The 16,547-nt window shown below is 50.3% G+C and overlaps 1 protein-coding gene across 1 annotated transcript in view; it reads left to right on the top strand.

The window, feature by feature from the left end:
• fgfr3 (fibroblast growth factor receptor 3) overlaps positions 1-16,307 on the top strand; it is a gene marked incomplete at its 5' end in the record, with an annotated part of 17,179 nt that extends 872 nt beyond the window's left edge. The window contains 12 exons of the mRNA XM_079752205.1: positions 702-892; positions 3,123-3,267; positions 5,388-5,563; positions 7,042-7,190; positions 7,500-7,621; positions 8,008-8,118; positions 9,069-9,259; positions 9,806-9,928; positions 10,394-10,464; positions 11,491-11,628; positions 12,180-12,285; positions 13,018-16,307. Of these exons, the coding sequence (XP_079608331.1) occupies positions 702-892; positions 3,123-3,267; positions 5,388-5,563; positions 7,042-7,190; positions 7,500-7,621; positions 8,008-8,118; positions 9,069-9,259; positions 9,806-9,928; positions 10,394-10,464; positions 11,491-11,628; positions 12,180-12,285; positions 13,018-13,182 (1,688 nt within the window). The 3' untranslated portion in view covers positions 13,183-16,307. The remainder of the gene's footprint in view (positions 1-701; positions 893-3,122; positions 3,268-5,387; positions 5,564-7,041; positions 7,191-7,499; positions 7,622-8,007; positions 8,119-9,068; positions 9,260-9,805; positions 9,929-10,393; positions 10,465-11,490; positions 11,629-12,179; positions 12,286-13,017) is intronic.
• Positions 16,308-16,547: the final 240 nt, after the last annotated feature.

Genomic DNA, 16,547 nt, shown 5'->3' with positions numbered 1-16,547 from the left:
AACACCACCTAACTACACCTAACACCACCTAACTACACCTAACACCACTTCACTGTACCTAACACCACCTCACTGTACCTAACACCACCTCACTACACCTAACACCACCTCACTGTACCTAACACCACCTAACTACACCTAAACACCACCTCACTACACCTAACACCACCTAACTACACCTAACACCAACTCACTGTACCTAACACCACCTCACTACACCTAACACCACCTCACTACACCTAACACCACCTCACTACACCTAACACCACCTCACTGTACCAAAAACCACCTCACTACACCTTACACCACCTCACTACATCTAACACCACCTAACTGAATCCCCCACACCTACCATCTAGGGTAGAGCTACACCCTAATACCGCCTGGTGCGACCACAGCACCACCCAAACACCACCAAACAGCCGACACCTAGCACCAACTAAAACACAAAATATCCATCCCAGTGAGAGCTACACCCGAACACCACCTCACTACACGTAATACCACCTAACTCCACCTTACTCCGACCAACTCAAACTCCCCCTAACAAACTACTCAGTAACACTGTCCAGTACCGCCAAACTCCACCTAACTCCACCTAACTCCACCTAACAAACCACTCAGTAACACTGTCCAGTACCGCCTAACTCCAACCAAAAAAACAGACAGTGCTAACATCCACCTCTGTCTCGTCCAATCAGAGCGGTCTCCCCACCGGCCCATCCTGCAGGCGGGGCTGCCGGCCAATCAGACGGTGTTGCTGGGCAGCAAGGTGGTGTTCCGCTGCAAGGTGTTCAGCGACGCCCAGCCGCACATCCAGTGGCTGAAGCACATCGAAGTGAACGGCAGCCGCTACGGCCCCGACGGCGGGCCCTACGTCGACATCCTCAAGGTAGGAGGAGCCACCGCAGGGGGCGGGGCTAGGAGTGGGGGCGGGGCTAGGGCTGGGGGCGGGGCTAGGGGCGGGGCCTGAACTAGTGGGGTGGGTTTGAGGAGGGAGCTGGGGCTCAGTGTTGCCAGATTGGGCCACAATCCGGCAACACTGCTGGGGTTGGCGGGATGTATGGGAAGGCAGGCGAGTGGGCGGTTGGGGGGTGGGGCTAGTGGGTGTGTGGGAGTCGGGGGCGGGGCTTATTGTGGTAGCACAGCTCACAGTAGTTCCACCCACTGACCACACAGACGAAATAACAGCTCTGTATGAGGACCACAAAGAGGACTGCCATCTACATCACCATCTTTATACTCTCTAATTTAGTCTCTCTCTCTCTCTCTCTCTCTCTCTCTCTCTCTCTCTGATTCCATCTCCCTCCCTCCCTCTCTCTCTCTGTCTCTCTCTCTCTCTCTCTCTCTCTCTCTCTTCCTGTCTCTCTCCCTCTCTGTCTCCCTCTCTCTCTCTGTCTCTCTCTCTCTCCCTCTCTCTCTCTCTGTCTCTCCCCATCTCTCTGTCTTTCGCACTCCCTCCCTCTCTCTCTCTCTCTCTCTCTCTCTCTCTCTCTTCCTGTCTCTCTCCCTCTCTTCCTGTCTCTCTCCCTCTCTGTCTCCCTCTCTCTCTCCCCCTTCGTTTCTCGCTTTCTGGGGTGAGAGAACATCTGGTTCTGAGTAAGTTAACTGCTGTGGTGGCAAACAGAGCGAGAGAGAGAGAGAGAGAGAGGGAGGGAGAGACAAGAGAGAGTGTGCTCGTTGCCGGCGCCGTCAGATGTGCCGCAGTGGGTGGGTGGTGGTGGGGGGAGGCAGGGGTGAGGGCAAATTGAAGAAGGCACAAAAAAAGAGACGGAAAGAATGAGTGGAGCAACAAGGGCAGAGTCAGCAGAGGGAGAGAGAGGGGGAGGGAGGAAGAGAGAGGGGGAGAGAGTGAGGGTGGGTGAAAGAGAGAGATGAAGGAGGAGGGAGAGAGAGATGGGAAGGGAGGGAGAGAGGGAGAGAGAGGTGGAGAAGGTGAGAGAGAGAGAGAGAGAGAGAGAGAGAGAGAGGGAGAGGGGGCGGGGAGAGAGAGAGAAAGGGGGGAGTGAGGGAGAGCGAGAGAGAGGGTGACGGAGAGTGGGAGAGAGACAGAGAGAGAGAGGGGGGGGAGTGAGGGAGAGCGAGAGAGAGGGGAGGGAGAGAGAGAGAGAGAGAGAGGGTGACGGAGAGTGGGAGAGAGACAGAGAGAGAGAGAGAGGGGAGGGAGAGAGAGAGAGAGAGAGAGAGAGGGGGAGAGAGGGGAGGGAGATGGAATCAGAGAGAGAGAGAGAGAGAGAGAGAGGGTGACGGAGAGTGGGAGAGAGACAGAGAGAGAGAGAGAGGGGAGGGAGAGAGAGAGCGAGAGTCTGTCTAGCCCAAACTGTGGCACCACACTCTATTTTAGACGACCACATAATTGAAACAGTATTTACAGGATCTGCCCCCCCCAGCCTGACGCCCGCTCATGTGTGGTAGACGGGAGGGGGGGCACGTCTGAATGGCTCTTTGATGCAGAACTGTTTAGAGTGAATGACGGGCTTGGAGAGTGAGTGTGTGTGTGTGTGTGTGTGTGTGTGTGTGTGTGTGTGTGTGTGTGTGTGTGTGTGTGTGTTACATCTCAGGGTTTGTTTTTAGAGTCAGAGGTTCTGGTGGTCAGTATTTCAACAGGGTTAGGGTTCTGTTGAGGGTTTGTAGGGTTCTGAAGGTCAGTATGGTTCTGTTCTGTCAGTAGGGTTCTGTCAGTAGGGTTCTGTCAGTAGGGTTCTGTCAGTAGGGTTCTGTTCTGTCAGTAGGGTTCTGTCAGTAGGGTTCTGTTCTGTCAGTAGGGTTCTGTTCTGTCAGTAGGGTTGTGTCATTAGGGTAGGTTTCTGTCATTAGGGTGCTGTTCTGTTAGTAGGGTTCTGTCAGTAGTGTTCTGGTCTGTCAGTAGGGTTCTGTCTATTGGGTTCTGTCATTAGGGTGCTGTCCTGTCAGTAGGGTTCTGGTCTGTCAGTAGGGTTCTGTTTGTAGGGTTCTGTCAGTAGGGTCCTGGTCTGTCAGTAGGGTTCTCTCTGTAGGGTTCTGTCAGTAGGGTCCTGGTCTGTCAGTAGGGTTCTGTCAGCAGGGTTCTGTCAGTAGGGTTCTGTCAGTAGGGTCCTGGTCTGTCAATAGTCCTGTTCTGACCGTCTGTCTGTCTCCTGTAGAGCCGGGTCAGCCGGCTCACGGAGGCTGTTGATTCGCTGGTCCTACTCAACGTGTCGCTGGGTGACAGCGGTCGCTACTGGTGCCGCGCCTCCAACTTTGTAGGAAAGTCTGAAAATGCTTTCTGGCTCAAAGTATTCACCACAGGTAAACACGGGCGGCCCGCCGTCCAGGGTCATGCTCTACGTTGTCCAGACGGCTTCTGCTGGGTGGTGGGTGGTGGTCTGTGTTGTTCTGCTGGGTGGTGGTCTGTGTTGTCCTCACTGGTTCTGCTGGGTGGTGGTCTATAGTGTCCTGACTGGTCCGGCTGGGTCAGACTGGTCTCAGATCCGTGTGGGTGTACCTCTGTACCGAATGAACCTTTGCATCAAGGTGCTGTCACACAAGATGGTGGTTGGTGTACCTCCTCCATCATCTCACTCTCCTCGTTCTCCTCCTCCTCCTCCTCCACCCAATCCTCCTTGTCACCTCCTTCTCCTCCGCCTCCATCACCTCCTTCTCCTCCATCACCACCTTCTCCTCCATCACCTCCTTCTCCTCCATCACCACCTTCTCCTCCATCCCCTCCTCCTCCTTGTCTTATTCTCCTGCAGGGTGACCCTGCTGAAACGGTGTTCTCACATGTCTCTCTCTCTCCTCCCTGCTCCTCCCTGCTCCTCCCTGGTCCAGACCGCTGGTATTAACACCACTGACAGGGAGCTGGAGGTTCTGGTGTTCTCACATGTCTCTCTCTCTCCTCCCTGCTCCTCCCTGCTCCTACCTGGTCCAGACCGCTGGTATTAACACCACTGACAGGGAGCTGGAGGTTCTGGTGCTGCTCAACGTCTCCCTGGACGACGCCGGGGAGTACACCTGTCTGGCTGGGAACTCTATTGGTTATACTTACCACTCCGCTTGGCTCACGGTTCTCTCAGGTAGTCTCCTCCTCCTCCCTCCTCCTCTCTGGGTCTCCTTCCCTCCTCCTCCCCCCTGCTCCTCCACCGCCGTGGTGGAAGCCTGCCTCCTACGCTAGATGTCCCAGCATCATGCAGCCTCCTGTGTAATTACAACACGCGCGTTTCCCCCGATTAGCAGGTGTTAGCGGCACGGCTGCGCTATCGTTAGCCTCCACTGCAGCAACAATGTGTGTAATCACTCCTAATCAGAGTGGAGAGGAGCTCCTGCACACCATGAGCTCCTCGTTCATCACCTGCCTGGGGCAACACAGGTGTCTAACTACACAGGTGTAACCACACAGGTGTAGCTACACGGGTGTGTGACCACAGGTGTGTAAACACACAGGTGTACATACACAGGTGTGTTGCTACTCAGGTGTGTCTAACTACACAGGTGTGTGACCTCACAGGTGTAACTACACGGGTGTGTGACCACAGGTGTGTAAACACACAGGTGTACATACACAGGTGTGTTGCTACTCAGGTGTGTCTAACTACACAGGTGTGTGACCTCACAGGTGTAACTACACGGGTGTGTGACCACAGGTGTGTGAACACAGATGTAACTACACAGGTGTGTAAACACACAGGTGTACATACACAGGTGTGTTGCTACTCAGGTGTGTCTAACTACACAGGTGTAACTACACAGGTGTGTCTACACAGGTGTAACTACACAGGTGTGAACACAGGTGTGTGACATCAGAGGTGTGAACACAGGTGTATTACTACTCAGGTGTCTTTCTACACAAGTGTTACTTCACAGGTGTAACTACAGAGGTGTAACTTCACAGGTGTATTGCTACTCAGGTGTGTTTCTGCATAGGTGTGACTACACAGGTGTAACTACACATGTGCAACTACACAGGTGTAACTGCACAGGTGTGACTACATAGGTGTGACAACACATGTGTAACTACACATGTGTGTAAACACACAGGGTTGTGTCTACACAGGTGTATAATTACACAGGGGTGTAAACACATAGGTGTGTAACTTCACAGCTGTAAAGGTTACACACCTAGCCGGTCACATGACTATCAACAGGCTCCAGCTAACCGCTGAAACATATATGAATCATACCTTGAACATGCTGCTGGGCAGAATGATGCTTGCTTTAATGCAAAGTGTTGTTTGTTGCATGCATATGTCTTGACTTAGTATCCGAAAAAGACTATATATTAATGTAACAGATGAATTATTATAGGTGCTAATGAGTAAGCATTTGCTTGACTTTGAGACATTAACTCATTAGCCAACTATGTAAATTGTATGAATAATGATCTGTATAATGATGTTAATTAAGCCTCTGTGATGTACGTTTGTCTCCAGACCTGGAGCAGGACAAAGAGGACGACTACGCCGACATTCTCATCTGGGTGACGGGCTGCGTGCTCTTCATCCTCACCATCGTCATCATCGTCTTGTGCCGCATGAGGATGACCACACAGAAGACCCTCCCCTCACCCCACGTGCACAAACTCTCCAAATTCCCCCTCAAGAAACAGGTAACAGGAAGTAGACACCCCATCTATTATATACAAGAGACAGGTAACAGGAAGTAGACACCCCATCTATTATATACAAGAGACAGGTAACAGGAAGTAGACACCACATCTATTATATACAAGAGACAGGTAACAGGAAGTAGACACCACATCTATTATATACAAGAGACAGGTAACAGGAAGTAGACACCACATCTATTATATACAAGACACAGGTAACAGGAAGTAGACACCACATCTATTATATGCAAGAGACAGGTAACAGGAAGTAGACACCCCATCTATTATATACAAGAGGCAGGTAACAGGAAGTAGACACCACATCTATTATATACAAGAGACAGGTAACAGGAAGTAGACACCCCATCTATTATATACAAGAGACAGGTAACAGGAAGTAGACACCACATCTATTATATACAAGAGTCAGGGGAAACAGGAAGTAGGGAGCTCTGTCTTCATGCGACTGGAGCTGCTGGTTGGAGCTGCTTCTCTCCTTTCCTCTCCTCTCTCCTCGCTCCTTTTACCTCTCCTCTCTCCTCTCCTTCTCTCTCTCCTCTCCTTCTCTCTCCTCTTTTCTCGCCTCTCCTTCTCTCTCTCCTCCCTCTCCTCTCCTGTCCTTTCCTTCTCTTCTCTCCTTCTCCCTCACCTCTCCTCTCCTTTCCTTCTCTCTCTCCTCTCCTACTCTCTCTCCTCTCCTCTCCTTCTCTCTCTCCTCCCTCTCCTCTCCTCTCTCTCCTCCTCTCCTCTCCTTCTCTCTATCCTCTCCTCTCCTTCTCTCCCTTCTCTTCTCTGTTAGTCCACTGGTATTCTTACCCTTGACTAGTCTCTTAAGGAGAGGCTGGTGGTAGTTCCTCTTGGCCTGCTGGGGGTTGAACCCTGGGCAAAAGAAAGGTTTCCTTCCTGCATGTGTTTTATAAAACACCATATAACATCAGGATGAACGCTGCCACTCCAAGCAGACACGTCTTGATGTGAACATATGGAGTCTGTTAGCTTAGCTTCTATGTTTCTAGAAGAGCTTGTGTCTTTAGTTGAAACCTCTTTTTATTGAGAGGATCAGTCCTCACGGGGAGCTGGGATTCTTCCTGGTTCCTGACCAATCGGCTGACCTTGCTCTTATATGGGAGTCCAGGAGAAAAGCCTTATTGCATTTTTCTCTAATATTTATTTTCGAGGATGGTTTTGAAAGAAGTGAATCTCCCTGTTCTCTTGGTTCTTCATAACTCCCTAAATCTCCTTAATGCTCCGTTATTACTTTCCCTTCAAATAACACGACCCAGGGCTGCAGAGTACATATTATATAATAAATGCATGTGGGCCAATCAACACACATTCACAGAATGGTCAAATCGAGAAACAAGTTCAATGTGTGTTGATAGGGCTGGGACTCCTCCCCTTGAGGCTGGGACTCCTCCCCTTAAGGCTGGGACTCCTCCCCTTCAGAAACTAGAACAGGTTTCCTTTTTGTACTCAAGCAGGTATCCTTGGATTCCAACTCCTCCATGAACTCCAACACCCCATTGGTCAGGATCGCCCGCCTATCATCCAGCGACGGACCAATGCTGGCCAACGTGCTGGAGCTGGAGCTGCCCTCGGACCCCAAGTGGGAGTTCTCCCGAACCCGGTAAGAGGCTCTCATGTTGAGACATGAATATACACCGCATTGGTCCACCAGCCTCTATGATCAGAACCCCAGACCACCTGATCAGGGTGGCTCATGTGTTCTGCATGCTGACGGCCGTGATGAAGATGATGATAATGATGGTGATGATGATTTTGGTGATGGTGATGGTAATGGTGATGATGATGGTGATGATAGTGATGGTGATGATGAAGATTGTGATGATGATGATGATGATGATGATGATGGTGATGATAGTGATGGTGATGATGAAGATTGTGATGATGATGATGATGCTGATGGTGTCTCCAGGCTGACCCTGGGGAAGCCGCTGGGTGAAGGCTGCTTTGGACAGGTGGTGATGGCCGAGGCCATCGGAGTGGACAAGGACAAACCCAACAAACCTCTGACCGTGGCCGTCAAAATGCTGAAAGGTGATTGGTTGTTCAGGTTAAAAACATGACCTCCAGAATGTTAGGGTGTTTCTAGCAACATTAACTTAACCCTCATGCTAGGGTGTTTCTAGTAACATTAACTTAACCCTCATGTTAGGGTGTTTCTAGTAACATTAACTTAACCCTCATGTTAGGGTGTTTCTAGTAACATTAACTTAACCCTCATGTTAGGGTGTTTCTAGTAACATTAACTTAACCCTCGTGTTAGAGTGTTTCTAGTCATAAAAAAACTGTGCCCCCCTGTTCAGTCAGGCTTCTTCACCAGCCGGAACAAGGAAGTTGCAATTCGTTTAAAAAAGAAAACGTCAGATTGTTTTAAAGTAACTGTGATAATGTGGTGAACCCATTTGAACCATGTCTCCTAGACGATGCTACCGATAAGGATCTCTCTGACCTGGTGTCAGAGATGGAGATGATGAAGATGATTGGCAAACACAAGAACATCATCAACCTGCTGGGAGCCTGCACTCAGGACGGTAGGTCCTCACTCAGGACGGTAGGTCCTACTGGACGGTAGGTCCTCATTCAGGACGGTAGGTCACTCAGGACGGTAGGCCCTACAGGACGGTAGGTCCTTCACTCAGGACGGTAGGTCACTCAGGACGGTAGGTCCTACAGGACGGTAGGTCCTTCACTCAGGACGGTAGGTCACTCAGGACGGTAGGTCCTACAGGACGGTAGGTCCTCACTCAGGACGGTAGGTCCTACAGGACGGTAGGTTCTCACTCAGGACGGTAGGTCCTCACTCAGGACGGTAGGTCCTTCACTCAGGACGGTAGGTCCTTCACTCAGGACGGTAGGTCCTCACTCAGGACGGTAGGTCCTACAGAACGGTAGGTCCTTCACTCAGGACGGTAGGTCACTCAGGACGATAGGTCCTGCAGGACGGTAGGTCACTCAGGATGGTAGGTCCTGAGTGAGGGACGGTAGGTCACTCAGGACGGTAGGTCCTCACTCTGGACGGTAGGTCACTCAGGACGGTAGGTCCAACAGGACGGTAGGTCACTCAGGACGGTAGGTCCTACAGCACGGTAAGTCACTCAGGACGGTAGGTCCTGAGTGAGGGACGGTAGGTCCTACAGGACGTTAGGTCACTCAGGACGGTAGGTCCTCACTCTGGACGGTAGGTCACTCAGGACGGTAGGTCCTACAGGACGGTAGGTCCAACAGGACGGTAGGTCACTCAGGACGGTAGGTCCTACAGGACGGTAGGTCCAACAGGACGGTAGGTCACTCAGGACGGTAGGTCCTCACTCTGGACGGTAGGTCACTCAGGACGGTAGGTCCTACAGGACGGTAGGTCACTCAGGACGGTAGGTCCTACAGGACGGTAGGTCACTCAGGACGGTAGGTCCAACAGGACGGTAGGTCCTACAGGACGGTATGTCCAACAGGACGGTAGCTGAGTAAGCGTCTCTCTGGGCAGGTCCTCTCTACGTCCTGGTGGAGTACGCCTCCAAGGGGAACCTCCGGGAGTACCTGCGGGCCCGGCGCCCCCCCGGCACCGACTACTCCTTCACCACCTGCAAGATCCCCGAGGAGCAGCTCACCTTCAAGGACCTGGTGTCCTGCGCCTACCAGGTGGCCCGGGGCATGGAGTACCTGGCCTCGCAGAAGGTAGAGCCCAGTCTTATCCAAGACTAGACCTAGTCCAAACCCAGTCTAGACCTAGTCCAAAACCAGTCTAGACCTAGTCCAAACCCAGTCTAGACTCAGTCCAAACCCAGTCTAGACCTAGTCCAATCCCAGTCTACACCTAGTTCAAACCCAGTCTAGACCTATTCAAGACCCAGTCTAGACCTATTCAAGACCCAGTCTAGACCTAGTCCAAAACCAGTCTAGACCTAGTCTAAACCCAGTCCAGGCCTAGTCTAAACCCAGACTAAACCTATTCCAAACCGAGTCCTGAACTAGTCCGAACCCAGTTTAAAACTAGTCCAAACCCAGTCTAGACCTAGTCCAAACCCAGACTAAACCCAGCATTAGTCTAAATTTTCTAAGCATGGAGTACTTGGCCTCGCAGATGCTAAAGCCCAGTCTAATCCCAGGCCAAGCCTAGTCCGACCGAGTCCGAACCGAGTCTAGATCTAGTGAAAGCAACATGTGAACAGTGTCAACCCGAGTGCGTCTGGATGTGTTGGACTCACCCTCCACTCCCTGCAGTGTATCCACAGAGACCTGGCCGCCCGGAACGTTCTGGTCACCGATGACAATGTGATGAAGATCGCAGACTTCGGCCTCGCCAGAGACGTGCACAACATAGACTACTACAAGAAGACCACCAACGTGAGTCTGTTTCTGCATGCTTTACAGCACCAGGACTCACACCTGGTTCACACCTGGTTCACACCTGGTCTCACACCCGGTACACACCTGTCACACCTGGTCTCACACCCGGTTCACACCTGGGTCTCACACCCGGTACACACCTGTCACACCTGGCTCACACCTGGTTCACACCTGGTCTCACACCCGGTACACACCTGTCACACCTGGTCTCACACCTAGTCTCACACCTGGTACACACCTGGTTTCATCTGACCTGGTTGTTATTGTTGCTGTTGTTGTGTTGTTCAGGGTCTGAAGTTGTTGTTTTGTTGTTCTGGTTGTGATGTTGCTGTTGTGTTGTTCTGGTTGTGATGTTGCTGTTGTTGTGTTGTTCTGGTTGTGATGTTGCTGTTGTGTTGTTCTGGTTGTGATGTTGCTGTTGTGTTGTTCTGGTTGTGATGTTGTTGTGTTGTTGCGGTGCAGGGCCGTCTGCCGGTGAAGTGGATGGCTCCGGAGGCGCTGTTCGACCGCGTCTACACGCACCAGAGCGACGTGTGAGTCCAGCTCTCCCCGCCGCCGCCGCCGCCGCCGCGGGGCTAACATGCCTCAGAGCGTTAGCGTCAGCGCTAATCTCTGTGGTGCAAATACCAATTCATAATGTCCCACAGTCCACTGGCACTCCCTGCACACACACACACACACAGGCACATACACACACATACACACACAGACACACAAACACACACACACACACAAACACACGCACACACACACACACACACAGACACACACACAGACAAACAAACACACACACACACACACAGGCACATATACACACACACACACAGACACACAAACACACACAAACAGACACACACACACATACACACACACACACACATACATACACTGGAACACACACAGACACACACACACACACTCTCTCTCGGGTAATCCAGTCTCCATTGTATCCTAGCCTCCACATTCCACGCTACACTGAGATTCTAGCCAGTCCAAACCTCACAGACATCAGAGAGGAGTCTGTCTGACTGTCTGTCTGTCTCTATCTAGAAAAGCAAGAAAGAGTTTGTGCTGTCTCTCACACACACACACACACACACACACACACACACACACACACACACACACACACACACACACACACACACAGTATCTCGTCTATAGCAAGGAGCAGGAAATATAACTACCGTTTGTCAGAAACCAAAACAAAGTTCTGATGATTTAGTGGCAACGAGCTGATTAATCCTGAATATTCATTACGGCTGACATGTTTCTATCCCTCTTTAGCAGAAGGCTCTGTCTGTTACTTAGCCAGTTAGCCAGTCCACCAACCAGAAAGTCAGTCAGTCAGTCAGACAGTCAGACAGTCAGACAGTCAGACAGTCCGCCAGCCAGACAGTCAGCCAGCCAGTCAGTTATTCAGGTTTAGTTTTCCCTAGGCTCTAATCCTCGAGAAAGGGTTCTTAGTGATCCGATGTGCGTCAGGCCCAAAGCATCATGGGAGCCCCTGACCCCTGACCTCTCCCCCAGTGACCCCTGACCTCTCCCCCTGCCCCCAGGTGGTCGTACGGCGTGCTGCTGTGGGAGATATTCACGCTGGGGGGGTCCCCGTACCCAGGGATCCCGGTGGAGGAGCTCTTCAAGCTGCTGAAGGAGGGCCATCGCATGGACAAACCGGCCAACTGCACCCATGAACTGTACGACCGCTACGCTAGGCTATGCTAGGCTAAGCTAGGTTAACATGTCTTCAGAACTGTACGACCGCTACGCTAGGCTATGCTAGGCTAAGCTAGGTTAACATGTCTTCAGAACTGTACGACCGCTACGCTAGGCTATGCTAGGCTAAGCTAGGTTAACATGTCTTCAGAACTGTACGACCGCTACGCTAGGCTATGCTAGGCTATGCTAGGCTAAGCTAGGTTAACATGTCTTCAGAACTGTACGACCGCTACGCTAGGCTACGCTAGGCTATGCTAGGTTAACAAGTCTTCAGAACTGTACAACCACTAGGCTAGGCTATGCTATGCTAGGCTAGGCTACGCTACACTACGCTAGGCTATGCTTGGTTAACATGTCTTCAGACCTGTAAGACGCGCTACCCTAGGCTAGGCTAATCTAAGTTAACATGTCTTCAGAACTGTAAGCCCTGTTTCCTCAGGCTAGGCTAGGCTATGCAAGGCTAACAAATTCAGCTTTGTAAGCCTTGCTCCACTTCAAAATGATGCGATGTGATTGGCTGTTGCTCCAGGTACATGATCATGAGGGAGTGCTGGCATGCGGTTCCATCCCAGAGACCGACGTTCAGACAACTGGTAGAGGACCACGACCGTGTGCTGTCCATGACGTCCACCGACGTAAGTCCGCCTCTAACCCTCCTAGCAGAGAGGCCAATGCTAGCAGAGAGGCTAAACCTAGCCCTAGCGGAGAGGCTAATGCCAACCCTCGTAGCAGAGAGGCTAATGCTAGCAGAGAGGCTAACCCTAACAAAGAGTCTAACCCTAACCCTAGTAGAGAGGCTAACCCTAGCAGAGAAGCTAGCCCTAACTCTAGCAGAGAGGCTAACCCTAGCAGAGAAGCTAACCCTAACTCTAGAAGAGAGGCTAACCCTAGCAGAGAAGCTAACCCTAACCCTAGCAGAGAGGCTAACCCTAGCAGAGAAGCTAACCCTAACCCTAGCAGAGAGGCTAACCTTAGCAGAAAGGCTAATCCTCCTAGCAGAGGGGCTAACCCTAGCCAAGAGGCTTACCCTAACCCTAGCAGAGGCTAACCCTAACCCTAGCAGAGGCTAACCCTCCCAGCAGAGAGGCTAACCCTAGCAGAGGCTAACCCTCCCAGCAGAGAGGCTAACCCTAGCAGAGAAACTAACCCTCGTAGCAGAGAGGCTAACCCTCCTAGCAGAGAGGCTAACCCTAGCCAAGAGGTTTACCCTAACCCTAGCAGAGGCTAACCCTCCCAGCAGAGAGGCTAACCCTAGCAGAGAGGCTAACCCTCCTAGCAGAGAGGCTAACCCTCCTAGCAGGGAGGCTAGCCCTCATAACCCAGATGAGGGTGCTCGTCCCGGCTGACCTTTGCCCTCCCCCTCCCAGGAGTACCTGGACCTATCGGTGAGCTTCGAGCAGTACTCGCCGACGGGGCGGGACACCGACAGCGCCTGCTCCTCCGGAGACGACTCGGTGTTCGCCCACGACCCCCCGCCTCAAGAGCCCTGCCCCCCCGCCTCATCGCCTAGCAACACTGTCGCCAGGACTTAAGCCCCGCCCCCTTACCCAGTCACGCTGGGACCCCGGGACGAGCAGATCCTCTTCCTCCACGTCTTCCTCTTCCTCTTCTTCCTCTACAAAGACGAGATCTATTTTTATACTGGGCCAGTTTTCCATTAGAGTCTGTGGGATCCGACCATTCCATGGCGAGGTGTATGTCACTTCCTGTTGAGGAGGAAGTGACTTCACAGCAGGAAATGAAGACCATTGGTCAGTTGCTGACCAGTGATCCTGGGCATTGAGCTGTGTTTAATATGATATATTGGTCAGTACTTCAGTTCATACGCATTGAGTGACGCAAGATTCCTCCAATCAAGCCCGGACAGTAGAATCCAGTCTCCAATGTTTACAGCAGACCGGACTCGTGGAGGCTAAATGGGCTAGCATGTGTTCAGAAGAACATTACCAAATACCATCAAACCATCTGTGAACTTCATGGAAGAACCTTTCAGGGCTGTACGTAAAAGCTATGGTTTGAGTTTTTGTATCTAGAAATGGATTTTATTGTAAATATATAAATGCAAGGATGTATCATATTGCTTTTCACAGACATGTAACGTAAAAAACACATTTTCTAGAATTCTAGAACACACTGTCATGGGAGACATGTAATCCTTTTAAGTCACACAAAAAGTTTATTTGAATAATTAATGTGTATATTTGTAAAGGTATTTATAGAGTTGACATGTTTGAAAGATCTAGTTTAGAATTTAGGTACTGTAAGCAAAGATTTGTTTTTCTTTTTTTATAACTTATTTTACAGTAGAACTGCAAGTCTTCAGATTTAACATTTGTTTTTGTTTGTTTACTGTAAAGAAAAAAGAATGTATGATATGTATACAAAGAGGATGTTCACATACCGTTTGGTTGTCCTCCAAGGTAGACGCTCCAAATGATTATTTTTCCACCGTAAAGTTTTCACTTTAGCAATATCAACTCTAGGCTGATAACTGGCAGGGCAGGTTCTCCTGCTGCCTTTGAGGCCTTCCTGTCTTCACCAAGTGCTCCATCCATCCCTACAGAGTGGTGTCTTCAACAGGGTAGATGATTTGAAGGGTGGTGGATCCACTCCATCCTAACAGAGTGGTGTCTTTAACAGGGTAGATGTCACTGGCCAGTGAAGGGTTGTGTCTTCAACAGGGTAGATGTCACTGGCCAGTGAAGGGTTGTGTCTTCAACAGGGTAGATGTCAGTGGCCAGTGAAGGGTTGTGTCTTCAACAGGGTAGATGTCACTGGCCAGTGAAGGGTTGTGTCTTCAACAGGGTGGAAGTCACTGGCCAGTGAAGGGTTGTGTCTTCAACAGGGTGGAAGTCACTGGCCAGTGAAGGGTTGTGTCTTCAACAGGGTGGAAGTCACTGGCCAGTGAAGGGTTGTGTCTTCAACAGGGTAGATGTCACTGGCCAGTGAAGGGTTGTGTCTTCAACAGGGTAGATGTCACTTGCCAGTGAAGGGTTGTGTCTTCAACAGGGTGGAAGTCACTGGCCAGTGAAGGGTTGTGTCTTCAACAGGGTAGATGTCACTGGCCTGTGAGGTCAGTAATGTTTGGGCTTCCAGAGAGAAAGCTGTCATTGTCGGATAGCACTTCAGCGAGCCTTAGGCCGCTGTGGTCGTTAGTTAATAGAGTATCCTACATGTCTTAACAGAAGGCTGCAGGGTTATTTCTCACCTTAGCCAAATGTAGGCTGGGTTCTTTCACGTTATAAATGTCTTCCTCACAAAAGATAATTTGTTCACCAAACGTGTTGTTAGTTATCATGTGGCTTGCTTCAAGTTGTAGAACAGGAGAACATTCTAGAAGCTACGGGACACAAAATGTCTCCACCTTTGTGTAGCAGAACGTCAGTAGGGGTGAAGCTAGGAGTGCTAACTACGCCCTGAGGGTGAACTGGGGTCAGGAGTATTATTCAAATGAAGGATCGCTGTTATTTCACAGCAAATAAAAAGTAAGGATTTTATGAAAGCAGAATCTGAAACATGTATCATGTGTACGTAAGGCTTTCTCATGCTGAGTTTGTTGAACCAAGTGCCAAATTAGTCTTAGTGTTTATGATTCTTCAGCATCTTCTACCGATTGGTCCGAATAGAAATCCTGGGGGTTTGCGATGGCCAAGCAACATCACACCTTTAATTCAATCACACTTCAGATGGCCTATTCTAAGGATGAATCATGACGCTAATATGGATAGTTAGAGGGCGGAAGGTTTAAGAGGCAGGTAGACTGGATGAGTTTCGGGCCCCAGACGATGAAGTGCCTGTACAGTAGAACGGGGAGATGACTGGCACTGTCATTGTGTTCTGTGCTGAATAAAGATCCGTCTGCTAAACAGATGACTGGTCGCCACTCCCCTGGGGACAGACATATTCAGCACTGACCATCTGCTTACAATACTGTCTGTCTGTCTGTCTGTCTGTCTGTCGGTCTGTCTTTCTGTCCCCCTTTCTGTCTGTCCATCTCTCTATGTCTGTCTCCCTCTCTGTCCGTCTCCCTCCCTCTCTGTCTGTCAGGCTCTCTATCTGTCAGTCTCTGTCTGTCTGTATGTCTGTCTGTCTGTCCTCCTCCCACCCTGTCTGTCCTTCTACCTCCCTGTCTGTCTGTCTCCTGGGGTTTATGTTTAGGTGAGGTCATGTTAATTACATCCAGTTGCTTCAGGTCGACACTTGTGTTGAAATGTTTTAGAGAAGTCCAAAGTCTACGTAAGAAGTTGAGTTTAGGTGGATCTTACTGGTTTATGGACTGGTTAAACCATCAGCAGCTTACTGGTTAATGGACTGGTAAACCATCACTACCATTTGGTTTCAGTTTGCTGTTGAATCTTAGATCATGTTTTGTTTATTTTATGTCGTTGCAGGTACAGCCCTGGCAGAGTTCTTAATATTAATTTATAGTTGAGATAAAGTTGTGTGTAGACATGTTCATCAGTCTTACAGAGGTGGTGTTCACCACAAGGAGTCTGGACTCGATCTTTTGTTTCTTTTTTCATTCCACTTCCAGCTAGTGCAGACTTGAAATCCAGAACTCTCACATTATTTGTATGATTATTATTTTTATGAGCGAAGACTTTGATTCGATTTTATTTGTCCAGTGTTCATGTTTCGAATAAAGCGTTGGAGCGATGTTCAGCCTCTTCTCTCTGGGGAAACCTTTAGAATAACAGCACCACAATAAGAGTCCTCCACACTCTGAACACCGAGTTAGAGGTGAGTAACAATAGGAAGACGCAATGTGTTGCATCCTGTTGGATCTGTCCTCACCTCCTCCTAACACGCCATCCACCAACGCTTTACACACACACACACACACACACACACACACACACACACACACTCCTCTCTACTACTCCTCACCTCCTCTCTA

Source organism: Pollachius pollachius, assembly GCF_949987615.1.
Source record: "Pollachius pollachius genome assembly, chromosome: 15".
Lineage (NCBI taxonomy): Eukaryota > Metazoa > Chordata > Actinopteri > Gadiformes > Gadidae > Pollachius > Pollachius pollachius.
The sequence above is the reverse complement of the archived record's forward strand: the minus strand, read 5'-3'. Positions and strand labels throughout refer to the sequence as shown.